This window comes from Ovis canadensis, chromosome 12 (genome assembly GCF_042477335.2).
Source record: "Ovis canadensis isolate MfBH-ARS-UI-01 breed Bighorn chromosome 12, ARS-UI_OviCan_v2, whole genome shotgun sequence".
In the NCBI taxonomy this organism is placed as follows: domain Eukaryota; kingdom Metazoa; phylum Chordata; class Mammalia; order Artiodactyla; family Bovidae; genus Ovis; species Ovis canadensis.
In genome coordinates, this window is record NC_091256.1 from 61,695,432 (window position 1) to 61,713,552 (window position 18,121).

At 51.4% G+C, this 18,121-nt stretch overlaps 2 protein-coding genes and 1 pseudogene across 12 annotated transcripts; all 3 read left to right on the forward strand.

Moving 5' to 3' along the window:
• Window positions 1-1,059: 1,059 nt before the first annotated feature.
• On the forward strand, window positions 1,060-9,255 carry CCNL2 (cyclin L2). Of its 9 annotated transcripts, none has more exons than XR_011247741.1 (12): window positions 1,095-1,445; window positions 1,920-1,994; window positions 2,272-2,381; window positions 3,145-3,265; window positions 4,196-4,260; window positions 4,839-4,963; window positions 6,726-6,825; window positions 7,007-7,111; window positions 7,198-7,339; window positions 7,814-7,925; window positions 8,004-8,096; window positions 8,241-9,255. XR_011247741.1 is itself a non-coding variant. In XM_069545912.1 (12 exons), the coding sequence occupies exons 7-12, from the start codon at window positions 6,733-6,735 to the stop codon at window positions 8,593-8,595; spliced, it is 900 nt and encodes a 299-aa protein (XP_069402013.1). In that variant the 5' UTR covers window positions 1,124-1,445; window positions 1,920-1,994; window positions 2,272-2,381; window positions 3,145-3,265; window positions 4,196-4,260; window positions 4,839-4,852; window positions 6,726-6,732; the 3' UTR covers window positions 8,596-9,255. The 9 variants fall into 9 exon arrangements, 7 of the variants coding, with proteins under 7 accessions (XP_069402010.1, XP_069402016.1, XP_069402011.1 ...); XR_011247740.1 differs by having other exon boundaries at window positions 1,106-1,445; window positions 6,068-6,825; XM_069545912.1 differs by having other exon boundaries at window positions 1,124-1,445; window positions 4,839-4,852.
• On the forward strand, window positions 8,484-17,114 carry AURKAIP1 (aurora kinase A interacting protein 1). 3 transcript variants are annotated; one of them, XM_069545918.1, is made up of 5 exons: window positions 8,484-9,714; window positions 10,231-10,709; window positions 11,306-11,395; window positions 16,385-16,830; window positions 16,924-17,114. In XM_069545918.1, the coding sequence occupies exons 3-5, from the start codon at window positions 11,344-11,346 to the stop codon at window positions 17,023-17,025; spliced, it is 600 nt and encodes a 199-aa protein (XP_069402019.1). In that variant the 5' UTR covers window positions 8,484-9,714; window positions 10,231-10,709; window positions 11,306-11,343; the 3' UTR covers window positions 17,026-17,114. The 3 variants fall into 3 exon arrangements, with proteins under 3 accessions (XP_069402019.1, XP_069402018.1, XP_069402017.1); XM_069545917.1 differs by lacking the exons at window positions 8,484-9,714; window positions 10,231-10,709 and adding an exon at window positions 10,780-10,951; XM_069545916.1 differs by lacking the exons at window positions 8,484-9,714; window positions 10,231-10,709 and adding an exon at window positions 10,918-11,091.
• LOC138416548 (calponin-2 pseudogene) lies at window positions 12,440-13,548 on the forward strand (annotated as a pseudogene).
• Window positions 17,115-18,121: the final 1,007 nt, after the last annotated feature.

Below are 18,121 nucleotides of genomic sequence, written 5' to 3' on the forward strand. Positions count from 1 at the left end.
GTGGAGGATACAGGGAGCTCTCTGGCGTGGGGACGAAGTTCTGTGTAACAGGCACTGTCATGGAGGAGCTGCCTTTGTTCATCTTGATAAAGGAAAGCGAGGAAGTGGCAGACAACTGTGGGCTGTTCCTGGCACACACCCGCACCACTACCACCAACGCCCACCAGAAGCTGGCAGTCACTAATCCTGAGAGCGCCTGGTGCAACCAATGAGAAATGGAGGGTCAAACTCCTGGACGGCTCCCCGCTGTTGGTAAGACAAAAGTCCAAGCCCTTCCCATGCTGCCCGCGTCCTCCCACTCCCGCATCGCAGCCTAGCTCTTCTGCCAACCTCGGGGGAACTCATGCTTCATGCCTCTTTGCAGTTGCTGTGCTTTGTAGGAACATCGAATTAAACGTTTCCAGCTACCATCTCTCTTCTCTCTAGACTCAATTCTGAAGGCGAGATCTTCGGGAGTCTGGCGTTAATACCTGTACAAAACCTCGACTCAGTAAACACCGTGTCGGAGGCCACAAATTAACTAGGGAAACAGCATCTCGTTGCTCCTGGGCGCGGGCCGGGAAAACTTACCACGCGTGCGCCCATCCTTTAAGGTCGGAGGCCTCGGAGACGTCCGACAGCTCCACTCAAGCCCTGGACCACCCGCCCGAAAGACGAAGGAGAGCTGCCTGCCGCCCCCGCCCCGCGGGCCTTCGCGGCAAGGGGCGTCTCGCCTGGCTCCGCTTACCAGGGGATGCCTGCGGGCCCCTTCGGCCTCCCTCGGCAACCGCTTGACCCCTAAGAAGCCCGGGGCTGCCGTGGTAACTTCGCGAGCTCCCGGGTCTCTGCGCGGATCCTACGGGTACGCCCGAACGGTTACACCCGGAAAGTGGCCGGGAGCCGGCCCCTACGACTACTACTTCCGGGTCGGGATCGAGACGACGGTCTCGCCAGGGCGCCGTAGGGCCTACTGGGTAACGAGCCCGTTCCCCCACCCGCGCCGAGTTGTGGCGTCAGTCGCGCCGCTGACGGACAGGCAGCAGAGCCAATCGGGGCAAGGGAACCCAGCCGTGCGCCAGTCGAATCAATGGCACGCGGCGGGGCGGAGCGGTCGCGGTCGTAGAGCGTCGCGAGGAGCCGCCCTGCCGGGAAGGAGCCAGAGAGGGAGTCGGCGGCACAAAATGGCGGCGGCGGCCGGGGCCGGGGCTCAAGGGTCGACGGCCCCCGCGGTAGCGGCTGGCACGCCGGGCTCCGGAGGCACAGCCCCCGCGTCACAGGGGGTGCTGATCGGGGACCGGCTGTACTCCGGGGTGCTCATCACTTTGGAGAACTGCCTTCTGCCCGACGACAAGCTCCGCTTCACGCCGTCCATGTCGAGTGGCCTCGACACCGACACGGAAACCGACCTCCGCGTGGTGGGCTGCGAGCTCATCCAGGCGGCCGGCATCCTGCTCCGCCTGCCGCAGGTGAGGGAGCTGCCGCGAGCCTCGGGCCGAGGTAACCGCCGCGCCCGCTCCGGGAAGGTTGCCAGGCCCTTTGTTGGCGGCGGGGCCGGAATCGGACCCGGAGCTCGCTTCGTGTCCCTGCCCAGGATCTGGGCCCAGCAGTGACCCCCTACCCGGATCCCAACCCCACTCCTTACTGACGTCTGGTACCCTGCTCGGATCACTCTCCTTATTCCCACCGAGAACTTAGCCCCCACCCCGTTCCGTGTCCCCGCCCGGAACCTGGGCCCAGCGCCTACCCAAGGCCGGAGCACCCCTGCTGCAGCCCGCCAGAGGTGATTAAGGAGGCGAGGCAGCGGGATGCGAAGAACCTTTGTAGATGTAGAAAACATTTTAGGTTCTGGTTCTTTATCAGGAGTTTTGCGAAACCCAGTGGTTTAATTTGAGATCCTTGAAGTGGGCAATTGAAAAGGATGGAATCCTTCTCTTGTGCAGGTGGCCATGGCTACCGGGCAGGTGTTGTTCCAGCGGTTCTTCTACACCAAGTCCTTTGTGAAGCATTCCATGGAGGTGAGACTTCCTGTCTTTCCTCCCCACACAAACGTGTTGACAGGAAACCAGGGTTTGTGGTGTTGCGGGTCGCTCAGAGGAAGGAGTACTGGTCTTGGCAATTGTAGTGCTCGCCGTATTTGGGGCGGGGTGTGTTGGGAAGCTCCCTGTGCTGTAGAGGGGTCTCTCCCAAGTGGCCTTTTTCTCGGAGTGTATCTCCTCTGCTCTTAACCGCCGTTCTTCAGCTGTTGGAGACTGGTCCTTGGAATGAACCTCTGTCCCATCGCTTACATTTCAGCACGTGTCAATGGCCTGTGTTCACCTGGCCTCCAAGATAGAAGAGGCTCCAAGGCGGATACGGGACGTCATCAACGTGTTTCATCGCCTTCGACATCTGCGAGAGAAAAAGTGAGTCCATCAGCGCTGTCACAGATATCTGCCTCTGTGTTTTCGCAGTTATTCAGTTACACTAGTTTCTGGGACAAAATTTAGGGTGTGAGGTTTTACACTTGTGTCCAGAAGGAGGCCTGGCGGCTGGGAGGTACCCTTCAGGTACTGTTAATCAGTGAAGGAACCACTGTCAGCAGGAAAGGGGACTGTGGCTATTGTCTGCGTGACTGGTTGCCAACCAGGCTGTTTGGTCAGCCTGGATGCTCTGGAGCTGGTTCTAAACCTCAGCACTGTTTTCATTTTGGGCTGGATGAGTCTTTGTTGTGGGGACTTTCCTGTGTATTGTAGGGTATTTAGAAGCATCCTTGGCTTAGGCTTTCCAATGCTCCAGGTAATGGAGGTCCTTTGTGAAACAGTTTTGGCTGTTTAAGCATCGTGCTTCTGTTGGTTCTTTGGATTTCCATTCATCCACAGTGCATCTGCTTATGTCTTGAGCCCAACAAAGGACATGCAGTCCTTGTGCGATGAGATGGTGAGGCCCTCCACTCTTCAGTCCATGTTCATCGTCTGTAAGGAAAACAGGGAGAGGGTTATTGAGGCGGCATAAGTAGGTTAGCATGGGGTTTGAGGAAGACTTCGTGGTTTTGTTAGTTAAAGGAAGTGAACTTCCTGACTCCATCTGTGTTGTGTGTATGGTAGATTGTCATTGGAGGTAACTGTGGGATTTGATAGACTCTATTTTGTTTGACTCTTATGCAGATTGTGTGTTTTGTCTTTGTAGAAAACCTGTGCCTCTCCTCTTGGATCAAGATTACGTTAACTTAAAGAATCAAATTATAAAGGCGGAAAGGCGAGTTCTCAAGGAGCTGGGTTTCTGCGTCCACGTGAAGCACCCTCACAAGGTGGGTATGAGGCCCAGTTGCCACGTGAGCCCACTAAAGTGACTGCTGCATTCCCACCCAGATTGGGAACTCCAAAGGATTAAATGTGTCCCTGATTTGGTTTTCCAGTTTATACCTGTACTCTGAAAGATAACTGTTTTGTCATCAGCCTTTTCATATTATGTTAATTTTAATAGTATATTTTTAAGAGGTGGAAGTTATCTCTTTTAAGTTTGAGCTTTCAGAAATAGTAAGAATGAAATCTGTCAGTTTACTGTTTCTTTCTCAACAGCTGATTTTCTAAAGCTGCCTAAGTAATAACTTTATTTTCTTTTATGGGGGAATTGGAAGAATTCTCAACTGTTTATTTGGAAGTGAAGGAAGACAGTTTTACAGCGTGTTATCAGTTGAGCATATGATAGCACACATATCTTCCATGTTCCCCTCAAACGCAGAGTGCTGTTTTCCTCTCTCTGTGTCCCCTTTTTATTGGGGGTTTCCTCATAGCTTTTTTCTCACTTGTGTGACTTTCTGGCATTAATTCAGAATCTTGGTAAATTACTCGCCATAGATTTAAGACCTTTTTCTTCATTTGCTGAAAGTATTCTCATGCCATGCCTTGTATATGTTAGCGGCTGGGGTACAGAAACGTTGCGGGCAGGCTACTCTCACTGGTGGAGAATGTGTTGAAGATGGGAATGAGCCTGAGTCCCGGCCGCGAGCAACTCAGTGCAGCTAGGTCCTCCCGCGCTTCCCTGGTGCCTGGCTCAAAAGCAGGGAGCAGGCACATCAGCAAAAACTCCCCTCCAGTTGAACTGTGCACCGGGCGTGTGACAGGAGCCAGCCCTGGGATCTAGCACAAGGCTCTTGTTTGCTGCATGGACGCCCTCAAGATCTGAATTCTGGGTTCTCAAGGTTCTCGGTAATAACTGCCTGACCCGTATCTTCCAGATAATCGTTATGTACCTTCAGGTGTTAGAGTGTGAGCGTAACCAACACCTGGTCCAGACTTCATGGTGAGTTGACCTTCCTTGTTACATGAGACCAGCCAGGGCAGTACAGGAGTATGTTGATTTGAGGCACCTGGGCAGTGGGTAGTCGGTCCCATGACTTGGTTGTGGGCTGGAATTGTCCAAGTGCCCAGTGTTCCTGCCATGTAAATTCCAACCAGATTCCCAAAATATCAGGCACTGGTGGAACGGTAAGGTGACCCATCACCCCCTACCCCCCAGGAGAGCAGTCAGCGGGCTTCCCTTTGGGGGCTGTTGACTAGGCACGTCGGGATCTTTCCCACAGCTGGCAGTGTGGACTTAGTGGTTTTATATCTAATGTGAACTTGCTTCTCACTGCCTCAATTAAGCAAATCATATGGGAGGAAGAGGGAGTGTAGGGCCTTCCTACAATTTGGGGACTAATTTTAACAATATGCTGATATACTAGAAGTGAAGCCTGAAGTAACGGTTCAGTGCTGGGTGCTTTCCCACAGAGTTAGGTCTGTAAGGGTCATGTTTTTGCTGCCTGAATTGTCTGGTGCTGTGCTGTGCTAATGGAGAACCTATTTTGACTTTTCTTTTCTGTACTCTTTCAATCAAAGGGTAGCCTCTGAGGGTAAGTGACTAAGACTTCTCCTCTCCTGTCCAAGCGCTTCGGTGCGGGGACAGCGGCCGTCCTCAGCCAACCCCGTGCAGGCTCTCCACCGAAGGCTGGCTCTAGATGGTGGTATGCGCACGATAGTCTAGTGCTGGCCCACTGCTGCTGTGGTTCTCTGACGGTTGTGCTTCTTGTTAATCCTCTGTCGTGCTTGGTAATTGTATTGATTAGAGTTGATAACTGTCTTTGACTTGAATTTTGTCCATTTGAAACTGCTCTACCTGTGCAATAAAGATGCAGTACCTTTCTCTTAAAAAAAGCAAACTAGGGGATGATGTGAAAACTGGCTGGTGGGAGTTGAGACTGTAGTGTGGGTGGTGTTATTTATTTCTGGAAGTCCTGAAGTTGCTCTTTTCAGCAGCTAAGGGTTGACACATTCTTGTAAAAGGTGTGCATCTTTAAATCATTCCATGGACACTGTTTATATTGTAACTTATTTTAAAAATAGTAACTTTAAGTATATGTTTTGAGGACTTTTGTTTTTTTAAGGACATAAAAGTTAATGGTTTAATAATGTTATAACTGAGTACTAAATGTTTTTTTATTAGAACCAAAATAGTTACTGATGGTTGTGTTTATTAAATGTTTGTTTACTTGCAACTCTCGGGACATATGGCTTTGGCTCCATCACACAAGGTTCTTTGGTCCCTTCTGGGTACCTGGAGCGAGATCTTAAGAGCCAGGTGCTCCTAGTGGGCACATGTAGAATTTCTCGCTGAGAAAGCTCTCCATGGGTTTGTAGGTCACCTTCTCCAGGATTTGGGGCAGAGATAACCAGGGTGGGGGGTGCATCAGTTAGGCTCCAGCATGACTTGGCTGCCCTTGTGGGTGTAGCCTACTATCATTGGGGTATGTTAGAAGCAATGAATGTATGACCTGTTCAACTGTTCTCTTGTGCAATGAATCTCTGCAGTATTTTCTGTTTTCTTGTGTTTTTGCAATATTGATAAAATTAATGTGAGGTTTGATTTTTGGTCTTCTAAATCTTAGAGAAACGTATCTAAATGAAATTGCTGAAAATGTAGCCAGCATTAGAATTCTAACCTTTTAAGAAATGCAAATGTTTTGTATTTTTATATCTTCTAATATGATAGCTGTTAAAAATGTACTGATTGTGATGAAACTTCTAGTATTTTGTTGCTTTTATCTGATTTTATGAATGTTCATTTTAAGACTCCTTATTGAAATGGGACAATTTGGAAACGGTTCTTTGATAAGCCTGAGAAGAGGATTTCCCTTTGGGCACTGAGCCCTCTGCATGACGTTCCCATGCACCCAAGGGAGTTTTTTCCCCTTATCAAGTGGACTCCCGTGTGGAAGAAGCCACGCCACGAGCACCTCTTCCCGGAAAAGGAGCGCAAGAGGACGACTTGTCTCAGAAAGGCCCTCGCAGGCTTTGTGCTCAGCCCGTTCATTTGAGTTTGCATGTTTCTCTGCACTATGGATTTTGAGCATTTAAATTTTCTTAATCAAATATGTTGAACTGCCACAGTAGACATCTTTCTGAGGCACTGTGTTTTGCATGAGAGCAGGCCAAAGGTTGAGAGGGAAAAGTAAAGTTAAAGTTGGTTCTCTTTCATAGCAACATGTACTCTCTGACATTCAGCCAGCTTTAAAAGATTTTTTTCAGTAGTTTCCCTATCTTCCTATCCTATATTCAGAAAAAGCATCTGGGACGTTTCTCCATGAACTTGTGAGAATCACAGGACTGTCTAGCTCTTAAGTCCTGGCCGTAGACTAGTTAGTGGAGTAGTGACTTTACCTCGACAGTGCAGACGGGTGTTATGTGCGTGCCCCAGGGGTTTCAGTTCTTCCTGTGTTTGGTTTTCAGGAACTACATGAACGACAGCCTTCGCACAGATGTTTTTGTGAGGTTCCAGCCTGAGAGCATCGCCTGTGCCTGCATCTATCTGGCTGCCCGGACGCTGGAGGTCAGTGCGGGGCCACCTGGGGAGTCACCAACCCCAGTAAACTGTGTACTATGCTTCAAGTTATGTTCACTGGCATCAATAAAAAGCCTACTTGTTGGTGACCATCAGGCTTGTTTTTATTTCCCTGAGAACCTTGTTGGCTATGAAGAATGGTTAATGATGATGGCCTCTGTGTTTACAGATCCCTTTACCCAATCGTCCCCATTGGTTTCTTTTGTTTGGAGCAACTGAAGAAGAAATTCAAGAGATCTGCTTAAAAATCCTGCAGCTGTATACTCGGAAAAAGGTTCTGTGTCTTTTCATGTAACGTGTGCATGCATCTGTGTTTCACTGGAAGCATCTGGTCTGAATCATGCACTCTGGCTTTTCTAGGTTGATCTGACTCACCTGGAGAGTGAAGTGGAGAAGCGCAGGCACGCCCTTGATGAGGCAAAGGCACAAGCCAAGGGCCTGCTGCCCAGCAGCACCCAGGTGCTGGACAGTGCATCGCGGTTCTCGCCTGCCCCCAAGCCTGGTAAGCGTCTCCCCTAGGGGCGGCCTTCTCACCCTGAGTTCTCTCGGATCACATTTGCAGCTAGTCTGAGCACTCCTGAGGGCTCCAGAGTCCCCAGCAAACGAGGCAATCTTTGAAGTGAGATGGGGGCTCCTAGGAAGTCCGTTCTTGTGTTTTCATTAGTAAGGGGTATGGACAGGCTCCTGAAATGGCTCTCATTACCCAGCCCACCCAAGTAGTTTGCCTTGATGAAAGTCTCATAAATCTGGAGGAGTAGATCCTGTTGTCTAGAGTTAAGCATGATGCCCGCCCCCAGTCCCAGAGGCCTGGCGAGTGAGACAGGTGGTCTTCTGCATCTGGAGGTCCTGAACTGGGCTGGGAGCCAGAAGTCAGAGTTGGCAGCAGCAGTCCCTTGGAAGTGGCCTCACCTTGCTCAGCTTTCCCATTCCTCACCAGAGCAGTTTTTGGGTTGTAACTTCTTGTGATTGATTCTAGTGGAATCCCCCAAAGAAGGCAAAGGAAACAAGCCTTCCCCACTCTCCGTGAAGAACACCAAGAGGAAAGTGGAGGGTGTGAAGAAAACCAAGGTGGACAGTCCAGTGAATGGGTGAGTAGCCCTGTGCCCAGATGGCACTGGGGTTGGCGAGAGACTTGAGGTCTCAACTGTTCTCTGCTCTATTCTCAGCTTGCCAAAGGGGCAGGGGAGTCGAAGTCGGAGCGGGAGTCACGAGCAGAGCTACTCAAGGTCCCCGTCACGTTCTGCGTCCCCTAAGAGAAGGTATGTGCTGCTTGGGTGCATGGGGCTGCAGCAGGCACTGGGATGTTTCCTAGGGAAGTGTTGTGGCCTTTCCTTGGGGACAGTTGCTCCTGACCCTGAAGTGGTCAGGATGGGTGGTCACCTGCCTGGTGGTCTCCTTCACAGGAAAAGTGACAGTGGCTCCACATCTGGTGGGTCCAAGTCACAGAGCCGCTCGCGGAGCCGGAGTGACTCCCCACCACGTCAGGCTCATCGGGGTGCCCCCTACAAAGGCTCCAAGGTGCGGAGCTACCGGAGATCCAAGGACTGCAACTACTCTGCCCAGAAGCCACACAAGTCCCGGAGCCGGAGCTCCTCCCGCTCTCGGAGCCACTCACGGGAGCGGGCGGATACTTCTGGAAAATACAAGAAAAAAAGTCATTACTATAGAGAACAGCGACGAGAGCGTTCTCGGTCTTATGAGCGAACAGGCCATCGCTATGAGCGGGACCATCCTGGGCACAGCAGGCACCGGAGGTGAGGGGTGGGGTCCCCGCAGGACTGTGCTTTGGCCCTCGGTGTGGACACCTCAGCTGCTGGCCCTAGGGCGTGACTCTTTCTGGATATAGTTGTTGACTCTGGACCGTGTGATGAATTTGGAGATGGCATGGAGAGGCTGGCAAGGTGCCCTTTTGTCTGGCCCGGGCCCAGCCCCCGGCTCTTGCCCAGTGCCTCAGCAGCAGCCCTGCTAGGTGCAAAGGCAGGGCATGTGTCCCAGCAGCGGGGTTTGGTGCTACGACAGGCTGTCTGTTCACCCCTGAACCCATAATTACGTTAAACCAAGAAAATGACTTTTCGAAATTTTGCCTATATTAGGTTATACTATATGTATTTTGCAGTGTTTCACAATGAGAAAATGGCCTTAATAGCCCCTTACTCTGTCCACGTTGTAAATAAACATGTGTTTAATACGAGTTAAAGCTATATATGAAAACTGAGAACTTGAACTGTCAGCTTAAAACTTGTGTAGAGAATTCTGATTTTTAAAATGTGAAGGTATTTAGATCTGTGTTGAAAGTCGTATATTTTTATCTGTGTGATGCTGAGTGCAGGCCACCAGCTTCTAGAGAAGTTTCCTATATATGCATTTTACGTTATTAAATAAACAATTCTCTCTACTCAGGACATTTGGAAAGTTAAAGGGCTTGTCGTTTGTCATTCTCATTGTTTGCTCCCCTGCACAGCCTGCAACACCGATCTAGCAGTGTGTCTGCACTCCCCTCTCTGATCTCATTACTGTGTTGGGTTTTGTACTGAATTCTGTGCGTCTGCTTCTCTCTGAGGGCTTGTGAGGCTCTGAGCTGTCTGCTGCCAGCAGGGTAAATGGAGGGTTTGCAAAGGACAAAGAGCATCACCCTGGAGGGGTCCTCTGTGGGAGTGGGTGAGGACAGCGCGGTGGTGCCAATGAGCAGGGTGGGTCAGGGTTGTCTCCAAGTGCTGTGTGCACTCTGTGCAGATCAAAGGCACTGGGGGGGGGGGGGGGGGCGTGTCTATGCCCTGTCTTGGCTCTCTCCAGATCAGCACTTCTTCATGGGTGGAAGGTACACCCTTCCTGGTGCCAGCGGCCTGGAGAAAGGTGCCTGAAGTCAGTACAGCCAAGGTATGAAGGCAGCAAGTTCAGCATCCAGGGTCCAGGTGGCTCACTCTTAGAACCAAACCATAAAAGCCTGTGGAGGATGAGAGAGAGGCTCCTGGATGTGTGTAGAGACCTTTCAACCTGGGAACCAGAAGCTGCCCCTCAGGTTGAAGGGTACATCCTCTGGAGACTCAGTTATAGAGCTGGGCCCAGATCCTGCAGTTTTGCCCTCCCATTGGCCTATCCTCCACTCTGCTTAGCCAAGTTGGGGCCTGGGGGTGGCTAGGCCTGGCCATTTCATACTAAGACTCACTGGAAGACCCTCCTACAGGGCAAGCCTCAGAGGAGGACCAAAGAGACTTCCCCACATCCTTGTCCCAGCAGGAATTCCTTCAGGTCCATTCTGGGGATCCTGTCCATCCTAGCCAACCTCAGGACAACAGCCTTTCTGTGTTACACGGGTTAAGTGGGCCCTCTGAGCCCCTTACCCTGAGGAACAACACTGGGTCAGCTCAACTCCATGCTGCTTCTGGTTTTCAGACAGAAACTTCTCATGGACACAACATAGGAGCTTGTTTGCTTTAAGGAAGAAATATACACTCTCCACCCATGCAAAAAGCGTCGTATTATCCATCCCACGGTACATGTGTGACGTCCTTCGCTTATCCAGACTGGCAGAGCGGATGCTGCAAGCCAAAGTAGAGAGGTGCCGGGTCCGAGACACCCAAGTCACTCCTGACGGCGCCCCCGCTCTAGCCCAACACCTGGCACCTGTCTACTACCCTCGCCACCCCAAGAGGCGGGTTCGGGGGTGAAGACGCCCCTCAAGACGAGTTGCTCCGAGTCCGGCTCCCGCCCCAGCATCTGAAGTAGTTAGGACCACTTCCGTCGGCCCCCGCAAAATCTCCGTCGTCTGGAAAACGCCATTTCCGGCTTCCCGGGACGACTGACCCTTGACTGTCGGGGAGCGACCAGAGTTCGAGCCACGCAGGCGCACAGAGGACACGCTTGGGATTGTGGTAAGTGTAGTTTTCTAGCCTCCGCGAGGGACAGGCGGAGTCGGCAAGCTGTGGGAGGGGCTGGGCACGGGGAGGGGCGGGGCGGTTCCTCCGGCCGGAAACCGTCGCTTTCTGGGTCCGGCAGGGCCTGCGCCGACTGGGAGTGGGGCGCTAGGGGGCGCTGGGCGTAGAAACACGCGGGCTGCCGCGCTCGGGCTGGGGCGGCCTTAGGAACGGACCGGAAGTACTTGAGAGAGGCGAAGGTATGGTTTGTTGAACCCTCTTGCGGCGTCTGGGGAGGGTCTGTGTGAGGACGCGGCGAGCGGGCTCCAGGGACAGCCCAGGAGGCCGCGGCTCGCTGGGGCTCGGGGACCGAGACCCGATCGTCGACACAACCTGCGAGGTGGGAGACTTGGGGTGAAGCTGAGGCTCAGGGAGGGCCAGTACCTGCCCAGAGTCGCGCAGCTGGGGACCCTCGGAGGCAGAGGTTTTGAGGGAGGAAGCTGTACTCGAAGTGGCATCCTCGTGGTGGGAGAGGGTGGCGAGGGAGACAGGGTGCGGGAATCGGAACGAGACCAGAGCCCCCAGAGTGACCTAGGCGCACACCTGTGTTCCAGCTCCGCTGATCGCCTGGGGCCACAGCCACGTACAGACCATGTTTCTGATACGCCTGACTTCCCAGCTGCTCAGGGCTGTTCCCAGGGCAGGTAAGAAGCCCCGTGGAGGGAGATGGGCGGGATACACATCTGGGTTAGGAGTGTGGGGTTAGCAGCTCGGTGACCTGCGTTGCTGTTCCGGACCACCTAGAGGCAGGGCCAGGCAACACGAACAACCCTGTTGTTCAGTCGCTCAGTCCTGTCGGGCTCGTTGTGACCCCCATGGACTGCAGCACGCCAGGCTTCCCTGTCCTTCACCATCTCCCGGAGCTTGTTCAAACTCATGTCGGTAGGCCATCCAACCATCTCTTTCTCTGTCATCGTCTTCTGCCTTCAGTCTTTCTCAGCATCGAGATCTTTTCCAGTGAGTCGACTTTTTGCATCAGGGGGCCAAATATTGGAGCTTCAGCATCAGTCCTTCCAGAATTTCCTTTAGGATTGACTGGTTTGATCTCCTTGCAGTCCAAGGGGCTCTCAAGAGTCTTCTCCAGCACCACAGTTCAATATCATCAGTTCTTCGGCACTCAGCTTTCTTTATGGTCCAAATCTCACATCCATACATGACTACTGGAAAAACCATAGCTTTGACTAGGCAAACCTTTGTTGGCAAAGTAATGTCTCTGCTTTTTAATACACTGTCAAGGTGTGCAGAGTACATCATGCAAAATGCCGGGCTGGATGAAACACAAGCTGGAATCAAGATTCCCGTAAGAAATATCAATAACCTTAGATATGCAGATGACACCACCTTTGTGGCAGAAAGTGAAGAAGAACTAAAGAGCATCTTGATGAAAGTGAAAGAGGAGAGTGGAAAAGTTTGCTTAAAACTCAACATTCAACAAACTATGATCATGGCATCCTGGTCCCATCACTTCATGGCGAACAGATGGGGAAACAATGGAAACAGTGACATACTTTATTTTCTTGGGCTCCAAAATCACTGCAGATGGTGACTGCAACCATGAAATTAAAAGACACTTGCTCCTTGAAATAAAAGCTATGACAAACCTGGACAGCGTATTAAAAAGCAGAGGCATTACTTTGCCAACAGAGGTCCATCTAGTCAAAGCTATGGTTTTTCCAGTTGTCATGTACAGATATGACAGTTGGACTATAAAGAAAGCTGAATGCTGAAGAATTGATGCTTTTGGGTCCGTCCGTCCCGTCCCACGGTGCCGCGCCCGCCAGCCATGAGCTCCACGCAGTTCAACAAGGGGCCTTCGTACGGGCTCTCGGCCGAGGTCAAGAACCGGCTACAGTCCAAATATGACCCTCAGAAAGAGGCAGAGCTCCGAAGCTGGATTGAGGGACTCACTGGCCTCTCCTTTGGCCCAGACTTCCAGAAGGGTCTGAAGGATGGGATCATATTGTGCACACTCATGAATAAACTGCAGCCGGGCTCAATCCGTAAGATCAACCGCTCCATGCAGAACTGGCACCAGCTAGAAAACCTCTCCAACTTCATCAAGGCCATGGTGAGGTAGGGCATGAATCCTGTTGACCTGTTCGAGGCCAATGACCTGTTTGAAAGTGGGAGCTTGACTCAGGTGCAGGTGTCTCTTCTTGCCCTGGCTGGGAAGGCCAAGACAAAGGGGCTGCAGAGTGGACATTGGCGTCAAATACTCAGAGAAGCAGGAGCGAAACTTTGATGATGCCACCATGAAGGTGGGCCAGTGCATCATTGGGCTCCAGATGGGCGCCAACAGATGTGCCAGCCAGTCTGGCATGACAGCTTACGGCACCAGACGGCATCTGTACAACCCCCAAAACCATATCCTGCCCCCCATGGACCACTCGACCGTCAGCCTCCAGATGGGCACAAACAAGTGTGCCAGCCAGGTGGGCATGACAGCTCCAGGGACTCGGTGGCACATTTAAGACACAAAGCTGGGGACAGACAAATGTGATAATTCCTCCATGTCCCTGTAGATGGGCTACACACAGGGTGCCAACCAGAGTGGTCAGGTCTTTGGCCTGGGCCGGCAGATATACGACCCCAAGTACTGCCCTCAAGGCCCAGCGGCCGACGGGACTCCAGCAGCTGCTGGAGATGGCCCAGGCCCAGGGGAGCCCTCAGAGTGCCCTCCCTACTACCAGGAGGAGGCAGGCTACTGAGACACCCGTGCAGGCCATCTCCCCACATCATTGCCTCATCTGGGTTTTTGGGTCTTTCTGTGTTTTTTGTCTTGTTTTTCTACATGTCTGAATGCTACCAGTTGAGACTCTGGGGGAAAGGGGTGAAGGCCATATCCAGATGCATGTGGGGTGGGGGGTTCCCCACCAGGGCAGCTCCAGGCATCAGGTTTCCCAGCAGACTTTAGGCCAAGCTGTTAGGGGGAAGAAAAACCCAGGCAAGGAGGGGAACTGGCCCCAAGTGGTTTCCGGTTATGTCTTCCCTGTTTCTCTTTTTTCTACCGATCAGTTTGTGGTTTCTGTACCCACAAAAGTTTCAGGCAGTTTTAATGAAATGAAAATACTTTTTCTTCAGGGGAATGGTGGCAGGGGGTGGAGCTGAGAGAAGGTCAGGCCACAGTCCCAAAATATTTTAGGCCTCATGGATTTCCCTAGGACTCTCAGATCACCAATCCTGGGCCCTCCCAGGGGCCCAGTGGGGACACTGAGGCCCAGGCAGGACAGTGGAGTTCTGAGTGCTTGACACAAAGCCAGCCCCCACCCCCACACTTGTCCCTACTCCCCCACCAAGTACTGCACAGGGACCCCCACCCAGAGGCCCCACTGGGACCAGCCCCTGCCCAGGAGCCCTAGGACCAAGAAATAACGTGAAAATACCAACTGTGGACCAGAGTAAATAAAACCTCTTTTTGGAAACGGGAAAAAAAAAAGAATTGATGCTTTTGAACTGTATTGTTGGAGAAGACTCTTCAGAGTCCCTTGGACAGCAAGGAGATCCAACCAGTCCATCCTAAAGGAAATCAGTCCTGAATATTCATTGGAAGGACTGAGGCTGAAGCTGAAACTCCCACCTGATGTGAAGAGCTGACTCATTGGAAAAGACCTCGATGCTAGGAAAGATTGAAGGCAAGAGGAGAAGGGGATGACAGAGGATGAGATGGTTGGATGGCATCACTGACTTGATGGATATGAGTTTGAGCAAGCTCCGGGAGTTGGTGATGGACAGGGAAGCCTGGCGTGCTGCAGTCCATGGGGTCGCAAAGAGTCGAACACGACTGAGCAACTGAACTGACCGAAGGTCTCTTTTGTATAGTTCTTCTGGGTATTCTTGCCACCTCTTCTTAATATCTTCTGCTTTTGTTAGGTCCATACCATTTCTGTCCTTTACTGTGCCTATCTTTGCATGAAATGTTCCTTTGGTATCTCTAATTTTCTTGAAGAGTTCTCTAGTCTTTCCTATTCTATTGCTTTCCTCTATTTCTTTGCATTTTTGATCACTGAGGTAGGTTTTCTTATATCTCTTTGCTATTCTTTAGAACTCTGCATTATCAGATGGGTATATCTTTCCTTTTCTCCTTTGCCTTTCACTTCTCTTCTTTTCTCAGCTATTTTCAAGGCCTCCTCAGACAACCATTTGCTTTTTGCTTTTATTTTCTTGGGGATGGTCTTGATCAGCGTCTTCTGTACGCTGTTATGAACTTCTGTCCATAGTTCTTCAAACACTGTATCAACTCTAATCCCTTGAGTCTATTTGTCACTTCTACTGTATAATCATAAGGGATTTGATTTAGGTCATACCTGAATAGTCTAATGGTTTTCCCTACTTTTTTCCATTTAAGTCTGAATTTGGCAATAAGGAGTTCGTGATCTGAGCCACAGTCAGTTCCCAGTCTTGTTTTTGCTGACTATATAAAACTGCTCCATCTTCGGCTGCAAATAATATAATCAATCTGATTTCAGTATAGATCATCTGGTGATGTCCATGTGTAGAGTCATTTCTTGTGTTGTTGGATGAGGGTGTTTGCTATGACCAGTGTGTTCTCTTGGCAAAACTCTATTAGCCTTTGCCCTGCTTTATTTTGTACTCCAAGGCCAAACTTGCCTGTTACTTCAGGTATCTCTTGACTTCCTACTTTTGCATTCCAGTCCCCCATGATGAAAAGGACATATTTTTTATTGTTAGTTCTAGAAGATCAGGTAGGTATTTGTGGAACCATTCAACTTCAGCTTCTTTGGTATTAGTGGTTGGGGCATAGACTTGGATTACTGTGATACTGAATGGTTTGCGTTGGAAACAGAGATCATTCTTTCATTTTTGAGATTGTATCCAAGTGCTGCATTTCAGACTCTTGTTGACTGTGAGGGCTACTCCGTTTCTTTTAAGGGATTCTTGCCCACAGTGGTAAAAATAATGGTCATCTGGATTAAATTCTCCTATTCCGGTCCATTTTAGTTCACTGATTCCTAAAATGTCAATGTTCACTCTTGCCATCTCCTGTTTGACCACTTCCAATTCACTTTAATTCATGGACCTAATATTCCAGGTTCCTATGCAATATTGTTATTTATAGCATTGGACTTTAACTTTCATCACCAGATATATCCACACCTGGGCGTTATTTCCACTTTGGCTTAGCTTCTTCATTCCTTCTGAAGCTTTTTCTCTGTTCTTCTCCAGTAGCATATCAGGCACCTCCTGACCTGCGGAGTTCATTTTTCAGTGTCATATCTTTTTGTCTTTTCATACTGTTCATGGGGTTCTCAAGGCAAGAATACTGAAGTGGTTTGCCATTCCCTTCTCTAATGACCACGTTTTGTCAGAACCCTCCACCATGACCCGTCTGTCTTGGGTGGCCCTACACGGCATGGCTCATAGTTTCACTGAATTATACAAGTCTGATCCATGTGATCAGTTTGGTTAATTTTCTGTGCTTGTAGTTTTCATTCTGTCTGCTCTCTGATGGATGAGAGCAGACAACCTTGTAGACATCCAGATGTCACAGAAGGCGAGTCTTGGCTTGAGAATGTCAGCAGGGCTTCAGGGGTTTCTGCTCCACAGGCCCCATGGCTGTGTGGGTCGTGTAGCCCCATGAGCGGTAATTAACTGTGCTCTCTTGTCTCCTGCAGGCTGCAGTGGACCCTGGCCTGTCTTAGGGGTGCTGGGCAGGCATGCCTGCAGGCCTTGCTATAGCACGAAGCCAACAGGCCCAAGTGGGGTTGCCTCTCTCCCTAGCAGGCAGGTCCACATGGAACTTGAGGAGATGCTGGTCCCAAGGAAGATGTCCATCAGCCCCCTGGAGAGCTGGCTGACCATTCGCTACCTCCTACCCAGACTGGACACTGGGGCCCCAGGGACTGTGTCTCCAGCCCAACTCTATGAGTGTCCACCCAGTCAGGTGGGCGAAGGGGTCGAGCATGGTGGTAAGGACATCTGGGATGCGCCCCAGATACAGTGCAGAAACGTGCTCAAGATCCGCCGGCGGAAGATGAATCATCACAAGTACCGCAAGCTGGTCAAGAGGACCCGGTTCCTGCGGCGGAAAGTCAGGGAAGCACGTCTGAAACGGAAGCAGGTGAGCATGGCCCTTGACTGCAGCTATGTGGGGTGGCTGGGGTGCGTGCCTATGCCATGAACCTGTTGGTGGTCACTCCCTCTGCCCTCGCAGATGAAGTTCGAGAGAGACCTGAGGCGCATCTGGCAGAAGGCAGGCCTGAAGGAAGCCCCCCAAGGCTGGCAGACCCCCAAGATCTACCTGAAGGGCAAATGAGTCTCCTGTCTCTGTCCCCCACCCCCATGACTGCTGATGCCTGATGATAATAAATGCTCTGGGGACTCAGCTGTCCCTACTGGCCTGGACCCTCTTCTGCTTGGTGTGAGCTGTTCTGGGATGAAGGCTGGTGCCAGCTTCTGGTATTACAAGAGCCCAAGGCCACTGGGGCAGATTGAGAGCCCCTTCCCCCAGCGGGCCCTGTCCTGGTGCCACGGCTGCAGGAGGGAAAGCCAGTGCTGTGGGACATCTGTGAAGAGTCACAGCCCTGCCCCTGGTGAGCACACAGTCAGGGAGCATGGCACGGGGACCATCTAGGGGTTAGAGAGTGAGTATACCATTGATCCTTCTTGCGGTTGAAAACCTGAGCAGAGCTTATAGTTAGCACTCCATCTCTTTGGTTTTGGGATCAACCAGCTATGGCTCGTGTTGCTAGAAGACCTGATGATTGAAAAAAAAAAACAAAACAGTGGACTTGCACAGTTGGGGGGTCAGGGAGGCCCTCACTGGGCAGACGGGTGGGAGGCAGCAAAAGCACCTGTCCTCAGGGATGGTGGGCAGGTCCTGCTCAGCTACAGCAGGGGACCCCTAGCCTGTTGTGAGCTCCTTGGCCTCTGCCGCTTTTTGGGGCTCATCAGGAAGGGATGGCCTGCTCTGGCAGGTTCAGGGTTGGACTGGCTGAGAGGGGCCCCTTTATGGAGCTGGGGAAGCCTGGAGCCTTATCATGAGCCAGTTGCCCCCAGGGATTCCAGATTCTGTTTGCGTGGAGAGGAACGTGTTGTGTCTAATAGTAGGGGATTAAGCAGGGAGCCTGGGCCTCTCATATCCAGGCTTGGGGGATTGGGCTGCAGGCGTGGAGCCTGGTCAGAGTCTGAGCTCAAGTGAGCATAGGTGAGGTGTCTCCCTTGCTCCTGACTGCCATGTGCAAGGAGGGGAAGGTGCACCTCTCGAGCCCTGGAGATGCCCCTGTCCTGCTTCACACTAGGGCTATGGAGATGTGTCTGGGGCCTGGGTTGGGTTCCCTGCAGATCTGGAGGGAGGGGGTGTGCTTGGACACAAGCTTCCTAGAAGTTCCTCTGAAAAGGCACTGATGACC

What these genes read in the sequence shown, in the direction of transcription:
- CCNL2 (XM_069545909.1), top strand. Translation starts at nt 1,161, where the DNA reads ATGGCGGCGGCGGCCGGGGCCGGGGCTCAAGGGTCGACGGCCCCCGCG. An exon ending in TGGCTGCCCGGACGCTGGAG is followed by an intron (nt 6,826 to 7,006) that starts GTCAGTGCGGGG and finishes CTGTGTTTACAG; the next exon opens with ATCCCTTTACCCAATCGTCC. An exon ending in CTCGCCTGCCCCCAAGCCTG is followed by an intron (nt 7,340 to 7,813) that starts GTAAGCGTCTCC and finishes GATTGATTCTAG; the next exon opens with TGGAATCCCCCAAAGAAGGC.
- AURKAIP1 (XM_069545918.1), top strand. Translation starts at nt 11,344, where the DNA reads ATGTTTCTGATACGCCTGACTTCCCAGCTGCTCAGGGCTGTTCCCAGG. An exon ending in CAGGGCTGTTCCCAGGGCAG is followed by an intron (nt 11,396 to 16,384) that starts GTAAGAAGCCCC and finishes TGTCTCCTGCAG; the next exon opens with GCTGCAGTGGACCCTGGCCT. An exon ending in CACGTCTGAAACGGAAGCAG is followed by an intron (nt 16,831 to 16,923) that starts GTGAGCATGGCC and finishes CTGCCCTCGCAG; the next exon opens with ATGAAGTTCGAGAGAGACCT.